At 38.7% G+C, this 21,071-nt stretch overlaps 1 protein-coding gene across 1 annotated transcript in view; it reads left to right on the top strand.

Annotated features, from left to right (window-relative positions):
- Window positions 1-19,716, top strand: part of mtr (5-methyltetrahydrofolate-homocysteine methyltransferase) — a 38,239-nt gene extending 18,523 nt beyond the window's left edge. Inside the window, exons 17-30 of the mRNA XM_042508310.1 lie at window positions 409-561; window positions 1,906-2,013; window positions 2,858-2,958; window positions 3,335-3,402; window positions 5,723-5,843; window positions 6,866-6,947; window positions 8,883-8,981; window positions 11,112-11,187; window positions 11,337-11,492; window positions 12,197-12,396; window positions 14,252-14,452; window positions 14,571-14,763; window positions 17,926-18,038; window positions 19,493-19,716. Coding sequence (XP_042364244.1) covers window positions 409-561; window positions 1,906-2,013; window positions 2,858-2,958; window positions 3,335-3,402; window positions 5,723-5,843; window positions 6,866-6,947; window positions 8,883-8,981; window positions 11,112-11,187; window positions 11,337-11,492; window positions 12,197-12,396; window positions 14,252-14,452; window positions 14,571-14,763; window positions 17,926-18,038; window positions 19,493-19,582 — 1,761 coding nt within the window. The 3' untranslated portion in view covers window positions 19,583-19,716. The remainder of the gene's footprint in view (window positions 1-408; window positions 562-1,905; window positions 2,014-2,857; window positions 2,959-3,334; window positions 3,403-5,722; window positions 5,844-6,865; window positions 6,948-8,882; window positions 8,982-11,111; window positions 11,188-11,336; window positions 11,493-12,196; window positions 12,397-14,251; window positions 14,453-14,570; window positions 14,764-17,925; window positions 18,039-19,492) is intronic.
- Window positions 19,717-21,071: the final 1,355 nt, after the last annotated feature.

The following is a 21,071-nucleotide window of genomic DNA, read 5'->3' as shown; positions in this document are numbered from 1 at the left end:
TAAAAAAAAAACAACTTTCTACGTCATTGTTGTCTTTATGTCATTCTCGTTATGTATGATTTTTTATCATACTACTCTGCGTGTCCTACAAATTGCCCCGCTGGCACGAATAAAGTGTTTTGAATTGAATTGAAAACCAATTTTCAATAGTGGGGGGTTCAGTCTTATTATTTTCTTGATTGTGATTACATTATATTGATAATTACGCACACAATAATCGATATTATTGATGACATTATATCTTGGTCAAATATTTATCATTATACTTGACACAGTCATTTATATCTCCGTGGTACATAAGTATTGGTACCTAGGTATTGCATATCCCAGAGTTTCTGTAATTGTTACATTCACACCTTTACTCCTTTTTTCTGCCATGATGCTGAAATCCTGTGCTGTTGCTGTCAGGGAATAGACAAATATGTGGTCGAGGATGTGGAGGAGTGTCAGGCTCAAGTTGACCTCTACCCTCGACCCCTTCACATCATCGAAGGCCCCCTGATGAACGGCATGAAGGTGGTGGGAGATCTTTTTGGAGCTGGGAAGATGTTCCTTCCACAGGTAGGCTGGCATCTCACTTTGGATCCATTCTCTTTAACTATGCACACACTACAGCTTTAAGTTCTCAATTCAGATTTTTTTCTAGATCTGATTTTTTAATGTAACTGTTCACATTATTGTTTAAAATGTGACTATTATCAGATTCCAATGTGAACTGGTGATGACCCTGATGTGACTCGCATGCCCAGAAGAACACCAAAACGTCACAAAATGGGGACGGGCAGTAGCTGAATGACACATAGGGTTTCGTCAGATTCTGTCTGTGGGAATTGTGCAGTTTCAGATTGAATTTTAACGATCTGAAAGAGTGAACAAACTTTTTGCTTTATTTCTGTCATTCAAGCTGCAATTCCAACTTCAACAACAATGTGGGTTGCAGTGGCGCTGTCAGTCTTTTTACTCATTGATTCCACAGGCAGAATCATGAACAAGCAAATCTACGTTATTTATTAAGTTTGTTTTTTTAAAGATTATTTTTTGGGGGATTTTTTCCCTTTATTGCTTGGGCAGCTGTAGAATGACTGGAAATGTGGGAGAGAGGGGGAATGACACGCAGCGAAGGACCACAGGCTGGAATCGATCCCAGGCTCCTGCAGAAGCCTCGGCATATGAGGCGCACACGCTAGCAGAGGTCAATCTAGGGGCCGCCTCAATTTATTAAGTATTTTTATACAAATCTGGCCCAGGCAGTGGATGAATGAGACAAAGGCCTTCGTAAGTCTATGGCAATTCTTAATGGCCATGCGCAATTTCAGATTGATTGGGCAACAAATTGAGGAGAAGAATGGATGCAGACAGAGTTTTTTCCATTTTACAGACAGTTTTCAATCTAGAGTGATGTAAAAGTTGCATTGAATCCTGGTATAGGTAGCATGGCTGTTCAGATTGACTTGCATTTGAAAAAATCCAATCTGTGGTCTGATTTTGAACCACATATAAAAGTGGCCCAAATTTGATTTGAAAAGATCAGATTTCATGTGATTTAAGCTGTTCATGCTGTCATCAAACAATCAGACCCTGGGGGGGATCAGATTCAGGCCACTTGGGCCCACAGTGTGTTGACCTGTGGTGCTCAGCATGTGTTGTTATGGTGTTTTCATTTTATCAGTCAGTGTAGATTGGGGTATTGTTGTTCATGCTGAAGCTTGCTCGCAGTGCCAGGAAAGTCCTACCAGACATTAAGCTTAAATCCTATACAATCTGTCAATCAGCAAAGTGCACATTTAGATGCCATCAATTTTAAGACAAATACAATATATATTTATGTAGTCTGTTTATATTGTATGACACTGTTTTTCACCAGTTTGAACCAGTTTAAAACTTTAAGTCCTTGTGTGTTTGCAGGTGATCAAGTCGGCTCGTGTTATGAAGAAGGCGGTAGGCTATCTGATTCCTTTCATGGAGAAGGAGAGGGAGGAGATGATGGCATTGTCTGGCTCAACCGATGACGTGGTCAGTCTCAACTAATTAGGGATGCATTTTTATGCAAGTCTCATTTTGACCACAGTATTCCTGCAAAGATCTAAATTCATTTCACAGGAGTCCTATATGTTTTTACAATATTAGTTCAATGTAACATATCTCTGTTATAACATGCAATTACTATGAGAAATCCTGTGATCCAACATCAAATGTTCAAAGTGAAAGCCCCAGTTTGGAAGAGCAGCCACCGGTATGAAATCCAAATAATGTACGATTGTGGAGGGGATCAGCAACTAAAAGCCTCCTAAAAATTCCAACCCAAATCTGTATCGGCCAAATTTAGAATATTATCACTGCTTTACCTTAACATCAGAAAGCAATTTACAGCTGGGAAATTAAGCCGTTTTATTGCTCTCCGATTTAACATCACTGAACACAGGATCAGTCATTTAGTTTGTGATATTGTGTGACTTTTGTATTTAAAATGGTTAGTTTTGGATTCACCGAAGTCACACAATAACACAAAAACACCTAACTGACTGAGGCAGCTTCCGCATTTAGCAAGCCAAAATTACTGTTATTGTTAAAGGAATCAGGTGGCCTTAAACAAGAGCAGAGACGGAACTGAAGTCGTTGAGAGATAACACTGTTAACACTTTCTAGGAAGACTACATCTATAATGCATTTTAAGGGCGTTCATAGTGAATTATAATGCATTCATAATGTTTTATGACTACACACTAAACATGCATAATGATGCACTATGTCAGCAATCATAAAACATAGATGTGACTTACAATGAAACCAATGAATATCCCTTCTCACAGCTAAATATGCCCATCCCACATTATCATATGAAATGCATGTTCTGCAGGATCCCTATCAGGGCACCATAGTTCTGGCAACGGTGAAGGGAGACGTCCATGATATTGGCAAGAATATCGTAGGTGTGGTGCTGGGTTGCAACAACTTCAGGTAAAACTGGTTTAATGCTGACAATATACTGTTAAATCTTCAATTCTGTACTGGGCATCATGCTCTTTTCCTTCCACTCCTTCCCAGAATATTCACAGTGTGTCAGTGACAATGTGTTGTAAATAGCTGATAATTTGTTACTAACATTTGAAACAAGCAGTCAGAAAGTAGACTTTGTAAGACTTTGATTTTTGACAGTGTACAATTAAATATGTAGAGGCAAAAGCAGAAGTTTAGATTTTAGTATTTGTGAAAGTAATCTCATGAAGATATGATATTGCTTGAACTGAATGCTTAATGCATTTTAAAGAAATGAAAAGAGCAAAACTTGTGTGAGTGCTTTTTCACTTAATTTCGGATGTTTCCTGTCTTTCAGAGTGATTGACATGGGTGTGATGGTTCCCTGTGATCAGATCCTTAGAGAGGCCGTGAAACAGAAAGCAGGTACCATGTACAATGCAAATACACCCAAGTCCATCAATTCCCCTTCCCTTTTCAAAATCCTATTTTGTCTAACCTCAAAGAAGCTTTAGGGTGGTCAAAATGTTATGATACATATCTGAGTTGACTCTAGATATTACTGTGCCGCCAAGCACTGAAGCTTTACAGTACAAGCTGGAGCGAGTGATTAACTTGCCTTTTTTATTGGAGTTGTATGTTGTTTATGAGAAGAACACTTTTGGAAAAACTCCCCTGCATGTTGGGTCAAAAATCTTGGAGCTGTTTTTTATCAACAGATCCTTTTCCTAAAAAAATTCTAGAACTGATCATCAATTAAAAACACAGAAGGCAGAGCCCTTTAACAGATTTTTGACAAAACAGAATAACAAACAAAATATATAAAGCATTATTTATTTGAGGTTAAAGCAGCTCTATACCATATAAATAGCATTCATATAGCAACAAGCCACAATTTGCTATATAAAGATATAGAGCAGTAATGGAGTCTTAAACAGAGAGTGAAGGCACGCTCCCTCTGTGTGTGTTGTAAACTGAGCTTCTCTGTATCTGAGCTTCTCTGTTTTTTGTTGTGTTAGATGGCCTTGCTGCATGGAGTGAATTTGGAGCGGGATAGAGCGAGAGATAAGGTGATGCTCCAGCTTTTTATAAAAGGCGCTCCGTGGTCCAGCCAAAATCCTCCAGCTCGCACACCCTGCTCATTCCCGCTCCTGCTCCACTCACATGCTCTGTTTGGAACCAAAAGTAACACATATGCACAGATACCATCTGTTTAGCGTTTTCACTGCAGACAGTACTGTTACACGTGGTTGGGGTTGTTGTCACTCACTGCTCTGTCCAGCAGCACTCACTGTATTTCCTTGTTAGCCAGTGATACAGAGTGAAGTCTGCACCCCATTTATTGTCTACAGAACAGGTCTGCATGGCCACATTTTCAGAACAAAAAAGAGCAGGCTGTAATGAGAGTCTCCATGGGATGTATATGGCTAGCGTGTTTGTGCCTGTCAGGCAAGAGCAGGAGTTTGGTGCTGCCGTAGTGCTCTGGAACAACACTCTGACTGATCCACTCATTACTAAAAGTGTATGTCATCCAAGAGAGACAAGATGGGATAAAAACAGATGGAAATGTGAAAGTTGTCAGATTGAAAATTAAATTGTAATGACGAATTCATGTCATCAGCTCGTGCATTGAGTAACATTACATGTAAACCTTAAAGTTGCGGGCAGTTGGCCCAGTGAATGAAATTATTTTTTTCTCAGTCTCCAGCTGCTGTTAGAGGCTGCAAACATCCTTTCATTTTATAGTTAGAGTTTACTTATGTATGAAAAACTTGTGACAATATGAATGGTGGTTAAAGCAGCCACAGCTCAGCTCTAAGTACACAGTATTGATTCTCTACCGACCAATCAACATACTGCAGTGTTTCTAGCTCCACCTTTTATAACCAGATCAGTGTGCTTGGTATCCCAAGCAGCGAGGGGACCAGAAATGGGGACGGTTCCAAACCATCCGCAACTTTTCAGAATGGCAATGCAATAACAAGAAGAACAGAACTAAACCGAACTGACCTGCTGGTGAAAAAGCACCATTAGTGCATGTGAGTCACTACCCAGTCATCACTGATCGTGACGTCCTGACCCACAGTTGTAGGATGGCACGATCACGGAAGTGTAGAGCCTACCCTCTGGTTCCCTCCCACATGAATACCATTATCTCTGTCAGCACTGTTGAACTTGTTAGCACTGTTCATGCTATTAGCTTTGTTAGCTGCAAGCTCTGTTAGCAGCTAGCTGCATTCAAGCTGTTACCACCATTAGCTGCTAGCTGCTGGCCCAACCACCTGCATGTTAAAAGCAGGTGTAGACAATCCTTACTCAGACCTCAAATCATAGATATGTTCTGAATGTCAAATACAACTCTTTTAATTGTTCATTGATGACATTGGCATTGGAATTGGCAGTTTTAATTTTTTACAAAACTTTATTGTATAAAAAAGTATTTACCAAAATTAGCATCCTATCAAGGAACCTGAAGTTGATTTTCGGGTTTGTGCTTTGTAATGTAGCACTTTATATGACATTTTTTGATATTCTTACATGGAAAGCATGATCAGAAATTTAATCATAATGTGCAGAATGATTTTCTAGATTAATGTAGAAAATAACATTTATATTACTTATACACCTAACCCATGGCCATTCGCCCAAATTCTGGTCATTTTTAAAAATTATTGTGGCTGTATTAGTTGGTATTCTTTCATAATAGTATAGTTGTTATTTTTTCATAATGCATTTGCTTTTACAGATATCATTGGTTTGTCTGGTCTCATCACCCCCTCTCTGGATGAGATGATCTATGTCGCCAAAGAGATGGAGAGACTGGGAATGACAACACCTCTGCTGATTGGAGGAGCCACCACATCAAAGTAACACACACACACACACACACACACACACACAATCACACACACACACAAACCTGAGACAAGTCAGAAATAGACCTCAGTAATCTAAAACCATTTGTATATGATAGCTAACAGGTGTACTCAGCTTATTAACCTCATTAGTCAAACCAGTGTCATTGTAGTGTTGGACTTAAATGCTGCAGCATATTGTTGTTACATTTGATTTTGTGTTTGGACAAGAAAACTATGGAGACCAATAAATGGAATATACTGTATATGATACAACAAAAGCACTGTGAGAAAAATGACTTGACCAAATCACCCCTGGTTAAACTGTAAGTCCAATGATTCTGAGAAGGCTGTCTAAGTTCCGAACAGGATGCCTAGTGGTGCTTTAATGCAGGGTTCCCATGGTCATGGAAAATCTGGAAAAGTCATGGAAAACACATTTTCCAGGCAAGGAAAAGTCATGGAATCAGTAAAATCATTGAAAGTTTTGGAAAAGTCATGGAATTTTGTTTTGTGTAGTGAAATTGTTACAATAATCTTCCTTGAATCTTTCACATCATGCCTTGTAACGACAAATTCATTTTGATTATTTATTGTACTTATAATGGTAAATATTGCAAACAGTACTCCGGTTCATTCTCCCATTCTCAGAAGTTCTGGGCATGTGTATGTGTAAAAATTTTCATCTATTTTTGGCAAAAATAAGTTACTACATCGATTTCTAGTCATTGCATCATATCATATCATAACACAAAGAGCCCATATAGTTCTTGTATCATATCGCCAACCATGTATCGTAAGATGCATGTTAAATCATATCGAAGTCATGGAAAAGTTTTGAAATTTTGTCCCTAAAAATGCGTGGGAACCCTGTTTCGTTTATTTTCAAAAACATGACACAAAGTCATTTCCTCTATACATACAGTGTAGTGGATACATTTCTTGAAAAGTAATCAGTTATTGTAAGTATGATAACTACTGCTCCCCATAAAATGTCAATATTTTCAGTAATTTGTGTCTTTTGTGTTTGATAGGACACACACAGCAGTGAAGATCGCCCCTCGCTACAGCTGTCCTGTTGTCCACGTTCTGGACGCATCCAGGAGTGTGGTGGTGGTAAGACACTGGAACTGTTTTTTGGCCTACACTATAACTGGCATTTTTCAGTCCTACCCTCTGGCCTATAGGGAGCCCCTTAACATTACTTCGATAGAAATAGGTATTGGTTTTGCAACAGGTCACACAAATATACGACTGAGACAAAGTAAAAGAATGTTTGCTTGTGTTTTTGAACAAATGGATTTAAATGGAGGTAGATTAGAAAGCAGACGTTGCTGAAGTGTGTAGAGAAATAGATCTGGTACATATATGATGATTCTCATTTAGAAATCACTTAAAATAGCAGCCTTGAAGATTTCAGTCCTGGTTGATTTTGTGACACCTGTAATAACTGGTGGTAAGGGCAGATGTGGTCTAACAGGTTAGGTCTCAGAGCTTTGAGGGCAGCAAAACAAACCAGTGTTGTTTAAGTAAAGAGGTCAGACAGTAATATAAGCTGAGGTGGTTACCCCACTACTTTGCAGGTTTACAGTCTGAAGTGAGAAACAAATAGCATATCCTGTGATCCCTTCAATATAAAGGTCAAGTCATGCGTCAGCTGTCAAATGCTTCTAATATGAAGCCGTAGCAGCAGGGAATGTTGGGTTTGCAGTAGCGGTAACTTACTACAGCATTTTTCCACAAATGTGGCTCTAGACTCCATATTCATAATACTGTTAATATATAAATATTGCAGTACTTTGATCAGTGGACCAAAGGCTCACTTATCATTGTGTTACCTCATTTAGGGATAGTAAAAAAAAAGGTACTTTTCTGATTTTTAACCATCTTTGAATCAAAACAATGTGGTTAGTATGTGGAGATGAACTGTGGTAAACGTTCCTCCATCAAACCAGTGCCTGGATATCCCTCCTTCCCCACCAGCAAAATGCCAAATGACTTACGTCTTCCTGGCCCTTGGGGCTGTTGCTTGAACATCAGGCTGTACTTCCAAGTTTTCATATCACCTGCCACCCATGCTGCTGCTGTGGACGCAAAGTGTGTGCAGCCGATAAAGAGACACACACGCCCCGCTCTCTCTGTCTCTCAAACCCGCAATATGATCAAACAGTAAACCTGGACAGTGCTCTCCTAAAATGTTTTCAGAAACAGATTTTAACGCCCTGTTTAGCTGTAATAGTGAGAGTTTGCGAACAGAAAGTTGGTGCGATCCTGCCTCCTGCACAGTTAAAAAGGCAGACTGACACAATTCAGATCAAGAGGTAAAATTAAGCAGTGCTGATCAAATATTAACCAAGGTTCTGTAACTGAGTTACATATTTCTCACCTCAAATATTTTCAGAAACATGTTTTAGCTTAGCGTTTAACTGTAAAACGCTATCGGCAGCTGCCATTGTTTCAAACATACCAGTCTTGAGTGATGTTAACCACCAGCAGGAGCGTTTAGTAGACTGTTTTGGCGTCCTGCATTCTGGTAGTTGTAGGTGTTCTACCTCTTGAGCACAAGCACCCTTTGTCTTTGTGTTCTCTGGTTATGTTGCACCAATATCTAAAAAAATGTCCTCTTTCTACTGCAGAGACAGGCTAGTTTTACATGAGGACTCTCTTTATGTTTGTGAAATACTTCATTAACAGACATTTATTTCGAGTAAAATTTCCACACTCTCCTACTAAACTTTTCATCTGCACCTGGATGTAGATATACAAATAGGTAGACAACCATGGGGCAGTGCCGGATTTTCTTCTTTGAGTAAGTCCAGCAGGTCATTAGAAAATAGTAGGATATGTCTAAAATGCTTTGGAACAGTCTAACATTAAACCTCAATTCAATAAAATCTGTTTTTCAGGAATTCAGCTAACAATCTAGCAGCAATCTCTCATTACATGTGATGCGAGTTGATATCAGTTGCTGTGGCCACATATGTGAAAGATGTTTGAGTTCCTCCAGTTGGATAAGTGTGTTTTCTTTTGCTTCTTTTTCCCATCTGTCAGTGCTCGCAGCTCCTGGATGAGACAGCGAAGGAGGAGTACTTTGAGGATCTGAAAGAGGAGTATGAGGAGATCAGGCAGGAGCACTATGACTCCCTGAAGGTAAGAATAGATGACAGTGACACCCAATAAGGTACAGGATGTTTTACACTTCTAGGTCCCAACTCTTATGACCCACATAGACAACTGTCTTTGAGACCAGGGTTGCATGTCCTCTGCAAACTGGCCGTCAGAGTTGGCAGCCTCCAAACAATGAAAGTGCACCTGAGCCCCTGCACACAGCTGCAGGAGGGAAAGAAATCATCTGTTAACTTCTAATCTCTCTCCTGCAGTTTCAGTCAAGCTCATTTTTGGTAGTTTGTTAACAAAGTGAACTATTTCTCAAATTTAATGTCATTTTGCACACAACTTGAAAATGAAGTGTGATGCATACTGCATGAAAAAGAAACAACTTGATAAGGTCATAGAATCTTTTGAAGATACCCGTCAACCTACTTAAAGTCTTGTGTTCTTAGTATCAGCAAATCCTATGAAAGGCCAAAATATGTTTCACTGCACAGACGGAAGAGTGCATCTACAGCTAGCTCACCTAGCACAACTGAGCTAGCAAATGTTACAGCTTAGCCGAGGAGGGCGCCGTTAATGTATAGAGTAGAGTAATGAAGCAAGAACCTCCTTCCCACTGCACAAAAAACCTGCTAACCCGTTTTTTTTAATGCAATGAGAATGCGTATGATTGACATTCACACGCGGGGCCAAATGAGCAACGAAAGAATTACCCAAAAATTGATAATAATAATAATAAACTTTATTTCACCTTTCATACAAGAAATACAGCTCAACATGCTTTACAAGAAATAAATTAAATGAACCAAGCGCTTGACATCAAAACACATAAAAGACAAAAAGACATAATAACTACTCAGAAATTAGTAAAAAGTATAAGAAAATGACCTGAAAATTAGGAGACAAAAAAGGAGAAAGTAAAACTCAAAACAAACAATGATATGATCTGGAAAAGGCGCTTAAAAATTCCAATAGTTCTGTAACGTGATTTTAAATATGTAATTAGGATAATTATACTTTTTTCCCCCATAGCTTTTTTCTTTTTCTCTAGAAGTTTTTCCCCTAGTTTAAAAAAAAAAAAAAATCTCTAAATCTTCTTATTTCTCGAAATTTGTGCAACAATTCTTACCAAGTTGCTGAAATTAGTTTTGTAACACAGAAGAACATTAACCAACATCTTATCCCAGAAAAAGAGCTTCAGAAATAACTCAAGTTTTCAAACTGCAATGACAAACTGTAAATCTTCCAGTCAGATGAATGTAAACTTCTGACCACAGCTGCTTTTCCTGTCATTCTCGTTTGAATCAAATATAACTGTTTGTTTTTCTTTCCTCTGATATTCTTCTTATCTGGGTGGAGGTGTGTTTGCACATGCATTTTAATTTTCTTCAACTCAATAACTCAAAATCAGCCCCAGTGTGAATGCCCTCCATCCCCTGTCGGATAATCCGCCAGAAATCTGGAAGTTATGTTCCATTCTGACCTAACCTTCCAACCGCATATCTATGGAGTTGTCCAGTCCTGCCTCCTGCACACCTAGAACCAAAATCTAATCAGTAATCTTTCACTCAGACCTGGAAAAAGCAATGCATTAATGCTCTAACTGTCTCCAGACTCATCTACTGTCACTCCCTCCCCTCACTAAATAAAGGGATATGTTCTAATGGTACAAACATATGTGTATAGACTCACAAATGGATGAGAAATTATCAGAGTTGAAAAAGAGATAACAAGAAATTGTACAGCATCAAACCCACCGACCCCGCCCACCCACACCCCCACCCCTACCCTGTATGGCTCTTCATTTGATGACATTAATGTTGTTATGCAGTTTGTACACACATCCATGCATACATGTATGTGCACAGCACATAGTGCATACACGGAAACATGAAAAATCAATTAAGACAAGACAAGATAGACTACTAAACTAACACAAAAGTTTATTTTTAATTTTTTTTTAGTTATGAATATTTTTTTTTACATTATAGGAACAATGAGCAGGAAACCAAAACAGATAAAAAAACAAAACAAACATAAGTATGAGGTCATGGGATGTTTAAAGAGTCAAAGCAATTTTTTAAATCATTATTTTATTGTTAATCATATGGAGTTTACTTAAAATAATATCCTTCCTCTTCATCTTCTGTCTTCTTGTTGTCTCAGGATCGTCGGTATCTGTCTCTTTCTCAGGCCAGAGAGAAAGCTTTGCGTATAGACTGGCTCTCCCAGCCAGCGCCAGGTAAGTTAGCATCACTTCCAAAGTCCTTGAAGGAAATCTCTACCCTGTCAAGAGTACTCATGTCATATAGCTTCACTTAGGTGTTGGAATACGTACGTTCGAGGACATTCTGTGTTAAAAACCAAGCATGCTCTTTCTTTGTGTTTCAGTGTGTCCTCAGTTCCTGGGCACCCGTGTGTTTGACAGGTACGACCTCAACAGTCTGCTGGACTTCATCGACTGGAAACCTTTCTTCGATGTGTGGCAGCTGAGAGGAAAATACCCCAACAGAGGTTATCCCAAGATCTTCAACGACAAGACTGTTGGTACGAGTTCAGCCTCTGTCAGGGGTCATTATAAATCTTCCCACAAACACATGTCTAGCTCACTTTTGTTAATTTAAATAAGCAAGAAGAAAAGTTTTACTTACTTTGGAAGATTATTCAGTACTGTAGTTTAAGATTTTTCTTTCTCATTTGTTGTAACAAAAATAATCAAGTTGTTAAGGTTAATTCCTTAAAAACCTGAGCAAAGTTGCGTGTTTTCTTCTTTCAACACATGGGAAAAAAAGCAATGAACAACTTGACAAGAAAAATATAGAATAAAATGTCCTAAAAATACACAGAAAAAGTTTTTGTAAAAATGAGAGAGACAAAAAAATGACCCTGAGAAAGAGAGAAAAGAAAGTTTCTGTATGAATTATAAATATAGTTTTTCTTTTCTTTTCTTTTCTTTCTTTTGGATTATATCTGATAATCTCCCCACAGCTATTTTTCCAGTCATTTTCTTGTCACTTTTATTGATTTATTTTTTGCACACCACTTCCAAACAGGTGACAAGCAGTGCAGAACTTCTTCCGAAAAACTTCTGCACACTGTCTAACTTGCAAATAATTTTTATTTTAATTTTAATGTGACATTTCATTGCGAGACCTTCATCAGGCAACCAGCAGTGAATCAGTGAAATGACATCCTGCCACGTAATCAGGGGAAACCATGTCTGACCCAACAGTAACATTTACCTCCTGCAGGTCCGGAGGCTCGGCGAGTCTTTGATGATGCCCAGTTACTGCTCCACCAGATGATTGACAGCGGGAGTCTGGAGGGGCGGGGCCTGGTGGGGTTCTGGCGTGCTCAGAGTAATGGTGATGACATCATTGTGTACAAAAATGACGTCACTGTACACAAAGATACCACGCCTATCGCCACGTTCCATGGCTTGAGACAACAGGTAAGCTTCATAAACAGCAGCAGTATATTTCATTTTATTGCTTTAACCTTTTGAAACCTAAACTTGATTTATTTTAAAAACATGGGAAGAAGGCAATAAGCAACATAAGAAGGAATGACGTAAAAATCTGCAAGAAATTAGTAAAAAGTACAAGAAAATAACCTCACCAGCAACAAAAAGAAAAAGTGCTTTAGGATTAATAATAATTCTTACTTTTAACCCTATGGGGCTATTGCCAGCATGTCTTTATTGACATCAGCTTTTTATTCTTCATTTTTTTTATCATTTTTGCTGTGTTCGTGCATCTGGCATAAAAAGACTGTTGTTTAGTCTTACTTGTAGAATTTCCAGCTCAGCTCCAACAATAAGTCTAAAATACACTGTGGAAACTAAATAGTTACATTCAGACTGTAAGTAACAAAAAATGCTCCATTGAAACCCATTCAACCTGACATTTTTGGTCCCACAGCCATCAAAGCATAAAAACATACATTGTATTATTTCTGGGTGTCATTCTGGGCTTTTACGTATGAATATGTCATTTGCACTGTTTTCTACCTGATGATGTCATTTTTACCATATTTAGCATATGGAGAAAATAAATGCTATTTCCACTAGGTGCACTGTCACAATTAATGTTGCTGCTAATCATTGACATATCCCAGACTGTCATCATCAAAAAGTATATTGAAAATTATTACATTTTTGTGTTTTTTTGTATGTTTTTTTTTCATCAAAAAACATAATAAAAAATGGCATTTAAAGGGATGAAATTCTAAAAACAAAAATTAGTTATTGAAATATCAAAATTAATATTTGATATTTATGATTAGGACTGATGTTGGTTAAAAAATCAGCTCATCATTTTTATAGCCTGATTTTGAAATGTGTCTGTGAAGAGTTTTCTGAGCAGTAATTGACACTGCACACAAAAAAATGAGGCTGTGATAATCTTTTTGTACACAGAGCGATATAAGTGGGTGTACTGTTAAAGCGGGCCCTAAAGGTTAAATATATGTTTTTCATGTGGAAGGTCATATAAAAGGTTATTTCATAAATCATTTTGATTTAATTTGTTTCAAAGGTAGTGTTAATGATTTTCAAAGTTGAGGTTACTTTATAATGAAGATTTCTTTGTTTCCCTGGCAAAAAAATGGGATAATAACAACAAAAACAAAATAAACAACAACCACCAAAACATTGGCATCAGCCCAAAATTCACAATGGATGCATCTCTGTCTTTTGTTGTGGTTATATTTATTTATTTTTTTAAATTATTATTTGGGCTTTTATGCCTTTAATTGATAGGAGAGCTTAATATGAGATGGGGAGAGAAAGCAAGAGAGGGCAACATGCAGCAAAGGGCAAGGACACAGCCTCTGTACATGGGGCACCTGCTCTAACCACTGATCCACCGGGTGCCTCTGTTGTGGTCGTGTTTTTTGACAGTCATCACAGACACAAGGGGTATTTCTGAAAAGATAATAAACAGAGACAAACGAATGCAGTTTTAACTCAAATATGACATTCCTGTGTAACTACCCTTGGCATTTTGAGAACCCTTTTTGTTGTTTAACAGTCTATAAAATTGAGAAGTTCTGCTTTACTCTGAGGAGGCAACAGCCAGATGATGTTTGGTGCCTAGATTTTTGCCAGATGTAGTCCTTTAGATTTTAATAATATGCTATTATTCAGATTCTGAATGTGACTTAAGAGTTAGAGTCAGAAATGGATTGTAGTGCATTTTCAATTCCTGTGTGTGTGTGTGTGTGTGTGTGTGTGTGTGTGTGTGTGTGTGTGTGTGTGTGTGTGTGTGTGTGTCTGTCTGTCTGTCTGTCTGTCTGTCTGCATGCAGGTGGAGAAGGACAGCTCCAGTTCAGAGCCCTACCTGTGTCTGTCAGACTTTGTGGCGCCGGTGGACAGCGGTGTTGCAGACTACATCGGTGTGTTTGCTGTGGGGGTGTTTGGAGCTGAGGAGCTGAGTCAGCAGTTCCAGTCAAAGGGAGACGACTACAACAGCATCATGGTCAAAGCCCTGGCTGACCGACTGGCTGAGGTACAGTATGGACAGCTTGCTAACACACCACTGCTCTATCACTACTGGTTTTGCATCACTGGTGCAGGATGACACGCTGACTGCTGGTGCTGCGGTGTTTCTCCCGTCTGTCCTTCAGGCCTTTGCTGAGGAGCTCCATTCTCGAGTGCGCAAGGAACTGTGGGGCTACAGCAGTGACGAGACTCTGCAGGCCTCAGATCTCCACAGAATTCGATACAAGGGCATCAGACCTGCAGCTGGCTACCCCAGCCAGCCTGACCACACGGAGAAGACCATCATGTGGAGCCAGGCTGGGATCCAGGAGAAGATTGGTGAGAGCACCAACAGTTTCACTTCGTGTTACCTCATTTGATAGATGGAGACCTAACAGATGTCCTATAGGACTTCTCTAGGATTTTAGGATGTTTATGGGATTTTAGGACATTCGTTAGATTTAAGGACATTTTTGGGATTTTAGAACATTTCCAGGATTTTAGGACATTTCTAGGATTTAAGGATGCTTTTAGCATTTTAGGAAGTTTCTAAGATTTTACTTTTTTTAATCAGCAAGCTCTATCTTGATGCAGTTTTATGCACTCTGGCACCTTATCTATACTAAAAATACAAAAATAATTCCCAATGTGAATAACTTTATTTTTTACATGAATTAGAAAGTGGTTGGGGGGGTCACCCAGTACCCTGTTTGGGGCCAGATTTGGCTTGCGGGCCTTAAGTTGAGTGTCATTGGTTAAACAGCTTGAAAAGGGGTTTGTGTAAGGCTGGCATTAGTTTCAGTTTTAGTCGCACTATAGATGGAATTCTTTTGTTTACAGAATGGCACTGCTAGGTGTAATAATGTTATATTTTATCCTGCTTCCCCTGCTTGGAAGTCGTCTGTGCCCTTTTCAGTCCTGACCAGGGTTTGCAGGTGCTCCCTCAGGTTACTTATTGCCCCGACAATCTTCACCAATAAAATAGGGCAGCCTATATACAGCTTGTGAGGCAAAGCCCATAGTGAAAAAAGTTTCCCTTTCGGCTGCTGCTCTGTCATTTGAACTTTAACACGCGTGATGAAACATGTTTTTGGCCATAACTCAAGAATTAAAATGCAAATTATGATAGAATTTACACAAATGTCTAATAGGATTAAATACTGAAGTGATAATGTTTGAAATCCAAAAGTTGATGTCACCATTAGGGTGACATCATAACGCTTTTCTGGCCGTTATTCAATGTCATAACTCAGGAACAGAAGGGGAGACATTTGGGCAGATACTGAATTGGTGACACTAAACCTGAAACTGATCTGACTGTAGAAATCCTCTGTGCTGCTGGGGGAGGATGTGTTTGAAGCATCTGTGTTTTCACAGACATGGGTGTAAAATGTAAGTGCAACTTGACGGGTACCCAGAGGCACGTATAGAAACATGGGCATGAGATACAGTCAGACTCGCCACATTGATATGTGTGACCACAGAGACGATGTTGACCTTGCAGCATGTGTATATATATATATATATATATATGAGTGCTTGAAAATCTGTACTTTCAGATGTAAAAATGTCAATTTGTCTGCTTGGCTGAGCGAGCAGAGAGACGTTTTTGGCTGACAGATAGCGGCCTCCATCTGAAGGCAGAGTGTACAGTAGACTGTATATCAGCTCGCCGTTGTATCTCTATCAGTCAGTCTGTGTGTTCAGCTTTCCTCAGATCATTGCATCTTGTCAGGCTCAGCCGAGCTGCTGCCAGACTCATCAGACTGTCTTAAACGATCATCACAACACTGACAGTCTAATTTGATATACATACATGGTGAAGGAAGGTGGGGGGCTCAGGATGTGTTATTGGACCACATCCCAATGTAGTCCAGATGGAAAGTGAAAGGTTGCTTCTCCATGTAGGTGTGTTGATTTTCAGCCACAATATAAATAATAATGATCTCATTTTGACTTTTAATGCCTTTCCGCCGGTGACAGCCCAGGCCGGAGGCATTATGTTTGTTGATTGTCTGGCCGGCCAGGCATTCTTGTGAACAAGATATCTCAAGAATGCTTTGAGGTTAGGGCTGGGCAATTCATCGAAACTCAGTTGAAATCGACATTAAGAACCTCTTACCTTTGTAATCCTGCCCATGTTGGTTATGTCGGTTATTGAAAAATTCTGTTAATCCTCTCCCCACCTGGGTTGCCAACTCTCATGCATCTGGCCTGAGTCTCACGCTCTGTTGGGCTCTGTCTGACGCTCTCAGGACACCGAGGAAAATGTAATGCCAAAACACTGCGGCCACAGAAGTGTTAAACAATCATGTAATGCAGAGAACGACTTTGGCTCTAGAATACAGCTGAGTGTTTGACAACCGAGTCGTATGTGCTTCCACAGCGTTTCATTATCACTGATCAAACAGCTGATGGTCCGACAGCAGCACAGTGATACACACAGACAGCTGCTGAACGCAAATCTTCGCTGATACTGTTGGACTTTTATTGTTTAATTTCACCAACATACAGGCATTTACTTTTAGACATTTTCAATTTTCAACTACACACACAGACACACAGACACAGACACACACACACACACACACACACAGTGTTGTAAGGTAGCTTCGACGGACCCCAGTGCACAATACTATGACGGGCCCTACTGACAGATTTTGCGCCCAAACTAGCTACTGTGTCATCACATGGTCAAGACCTGGACGATATTAACATACATACTACTCAATAATCATTATTGTATATACATATGATAAGAATACCAAAGATTTCTTTTTAAATATTTTTAATTTTGTTATCGATTCCTACAGACAATTGTACAAAACAAGAAAAAGAAAAATAAGAAAATGAAACCATTGTGCAGGTGGGGTTTGCTCTTTTTGATGACATAAAGTAAATGGCAACATTTTTACCTAAACTTAAGCTCTTCTTTGAACATAGATATATTTTTGAGGTGGCTATTTGAATATCTAATTGAGTTTTTTTTAAGCGACAGTGGAGAGATGCAATATTGGAGAGAAAAAGAGATGCAACAAAGATTCTGAGCCAGTTTTGAAGCAGTGACACTTTGGCATCCAAACCCCTTTTCCATGGGAGGATCAAAATCAGTCTCACAGGGTCCAGATATTATATGTGGAATTAAATTAGGTCATGTCATTTTTGACAGTAACCAGATTATGCTACGTTAATGGACACTTAATTATTTTTTTTGGAAATTCAGCACCAAAAGAGGCAATCTATTTAAAATTGCTTTAATCAAATCAGACTACAAAAGGCCAAGTCTAATACAGAATGAAAGAAATTTAGGCTTTCAGCCTTTTCTGTGGAGGGTGATAAAATATTCAGATTTTAAATGACAGTGACACACCTGCTTTGATCTCATTGTGCAATATGTGTGTACTTTGACATTTTGTGTGCCTGTTACCAATAGATGATTTGTCTTCTTGGCTGTATGCGTATGTCATAATAAGTACACACGTGTTTTGTCTGTGTGTGCAGGTGTTTGCCTGACAGAGTCCTTGGCCATGACGCCCGCTGCCTCTGTGTCTGGACTTTACTTCTCCAACCCTCAGGCCACATACTTCGCTGTGGGGAAGATCACCAAGGAGCAGGTTCAGATTAACATCCTCATCTTTATCTTCTATGGATAGCCACAGAAAATGTTGTTCATGTTAAAAAGATACCTGAAGCCCCAGAACTCCTAAATACTATCACATCACATAAATGTTGGTGTTTTGTGAATTCTTGGCTAACACTGAGTAAGTTTGATGAACACAGGTTTGCAGCCTGTGTCACAAATGGATATGGACAGATATGGATAGATCTCTCCCTCTTTGTTTGGAGAACTCTGGGAAAGAATCACAGACTGATTTTAAATATGCCACAAAAGCCAGGAGGACAACATCATAGTATTAATGTAACATTAAGGAAATACCTCATCCACTAAATGAACAGTTGTGTATTGATAATCGCCATGCTTTTAATTGAATTCATGAAGGAAACTTTGTTTTTCACACATGCTTCTACAGTGAATGGAAAATCCAAAAATGGCAAATATTCATCATAGATTGAAGTTATCAGGGAACCTGTTAAACAACAACATTACTATATCAAAACATCAGTTTACAAACTCGTAGTGCTGGTGCAGTGTAATTCTTGTCTCATTTATCTGGTGGTATGCTCAGTGCTTCCCAAACACATGCATCTCCACTCAAACTCTTATTTTGAAAACATTTCAACCGCAGACAATTTGACATGTTTTAAATCGTTTTCCTGACAAATTCAACATATTCCTTTAATATTGTATCAATATCTGATATACAATGGGCCAAAGCAACATTCTCTTAAATTTCTCTTATATTTTCTCTTAGTTTTCTGGTAAGAGAAAATATAGCGATACAAGCAATATTTTCAAAATGTTGATAAAACACAATTATGTCACTATGATGTTACTGAGTGATGTTCTGCGACTTCTCCTCTGGTGATAACATTCCAAGAAGAATGGCGATGGATGTTCAAAACATTAGCAGCTTTATTTCTATTGCAGCCACCACACTAGCGGTCATTATTTCCAATCCAAGGACAGGTAGGCGTGTTATGGAGCAGGTTCACAGAGGAACTGTGGATTCAAAACTTGTAGATGATCCGCTCAACTTTTGAAGAGTTATGCGATGCAATAACACCTCTTGTATGCTGCATCATGAGGGAGAACAGTTCCTACTGACAAGCACATAGCGATACCATCATGTGACCTAGAAAAGACACAAAAGTGTTCCATTGCACTTTTGCCAAATATGGCTTTTTCGAATAGCCTGAAATACCACCTCATGTAAGCATTAAAACCTTTTTTGCAATAAATATAAATACTTTTTTTTTTTTTAATCAAATTGACGTGTTTCCATCTGGCATATTTTATATTTGCAATTTAAATTTGAGGGTTAATAGAAACCCAGCAAAGGATTTTGCTTGTAGTTCGAAACAAATCTTTTGATGGAGGATTTATTACAGAGAGGACTCGGGACACAAAATGAAGCTTAACTTGCATTTTCTCTGCTCTTGTCCTCAGGTGGAGGACTACGCGAGGAGGAAAGACATGTGTGTGGAGGAGGTGGAGAGATGGCTGGCTCCCATCCTGGGCTACGACAGTGAGGCGTAGAGTGTGATCACTCCAGCAGTACAGTGGAGTGCAGAGAGATCCGAGCACGGCACAGACAACACACATTCCACTGTGTCTGCTTACACAGGGAGGGATTCACTGACCTCCCATAGTGCACCTGTGAAAAACACACCAGGTCTTATCATTTTACTCAACATTTGTACTTTACATTTCAGGAAACTAGAACTTTTGACAGTCCTCTATGCCAGCAGGTAATGACAGACTTAATACTGTGGAACACTACACACTCATACACACACACACACACACACACACACACACACACACACACACACACACACACACACACACACACACACACACACTCATTGAATGTCATGATACAATCATTCCTTTATTTCCTTTATTTTTCCATCAGGTCACAAACGAAGTGAAATAATGTGTTGGTGTTACATCACAGTCAAATGTATTTGTAGTGCTGTTAAAATGATAATCACTATTATTTTTACTCAGCTTTAACATCATTATTATTTTAGCACTGTTTCCTGGGTTGGGGTAAAGCCACTTAATACTAGGGATGGGCTTTTTAATTATTTCCATTAGCACACAAAAAAAAAAAGAAAAATGGTTAATAGAGTGGGAAATGGTTTGAAAAAAATGCTAAAAATGTAAATTTATCACTTTAAATATATAATTATAAATGAATAATTATTATGTCTCATTTTTCTCTCTAGTGCACTCTTTCGCTCTCTCTTTTTACAAATTTTGCAGGACATCTCTTGCTAAGTTGCTCATTGCCTTGTCAGCCACATTTTTCAAAGAAATCAAACTGATTTGCTCCGGTTTCAAACACTTGTGAAAGGAATGTTAAGGTTTCAAAGGGTTAAACCATAAATTCAGAGGTAGCATGCAGTAAGAAAAATCAGCAAACTTTTTGTTGCTGCCATTCCACAGGTAAGACGCTGTGCTGGAGGACAGGTGTCCTGAACTGCTCTCCTGACCGTCTGTGTGACGTCTGCCTGCTTAACATGAGCTATCACAGCAGCAGCATTAAACCTGATGCACAAAACAATTATTTTTATTCATAAATATAAACTAAGTAGAAATAAAGCAAAATATTCCATGTATAGAAATTATGAGATGGTATTTTATTTATTTCTGTAAATATTAAATCTCAATGAAGTAAAGTATTATTAATGATAATAATAATTGGTGTTATTTTGGGTTTTTTTTTTTTCTTGGACATGAAACCTTCGGGAAGTTCAGACTTTAAGCATTTAGACCTTTTTGCCGCAAAGTAAAATCAACAAAAAAAGTTATCTCTTTTGTGTATAGGTGTACATTTCAGAGGGGATGCAATATTTACAACATGTGCATTTGTCCCCCTCCTTAAAAAAACATAAAAATAGCAAAGGATTTTTATTTTAACAAAATGAAAGACTCAAACATGTGCATTAAAAATTCACCAGAATACAGGAATTTAACCCTTTTAAACATGGAGTTACATCCCTTTTCTTGGGCTGCATTC

This window comes from Plectropomus leopardus, chromosome 19, assembly GCF_008729295.1.
Source record: "Plectropomus leopardus isolate mb chromosome 19, YSFRI_Pleo_2.0, whole genome shotgun sequence".
In the NCBI taxonomy this organism is placed as follows: domain Eukaryota; kingdom Metazoa; phylum Chordata; class Actinopteri; order Perciformes; family Serranidae; genus Plectropomus; species Plectropomus leopardus.
This window is presented reverse-complemented; position numbering and strand designations above follow the sequence as displayed.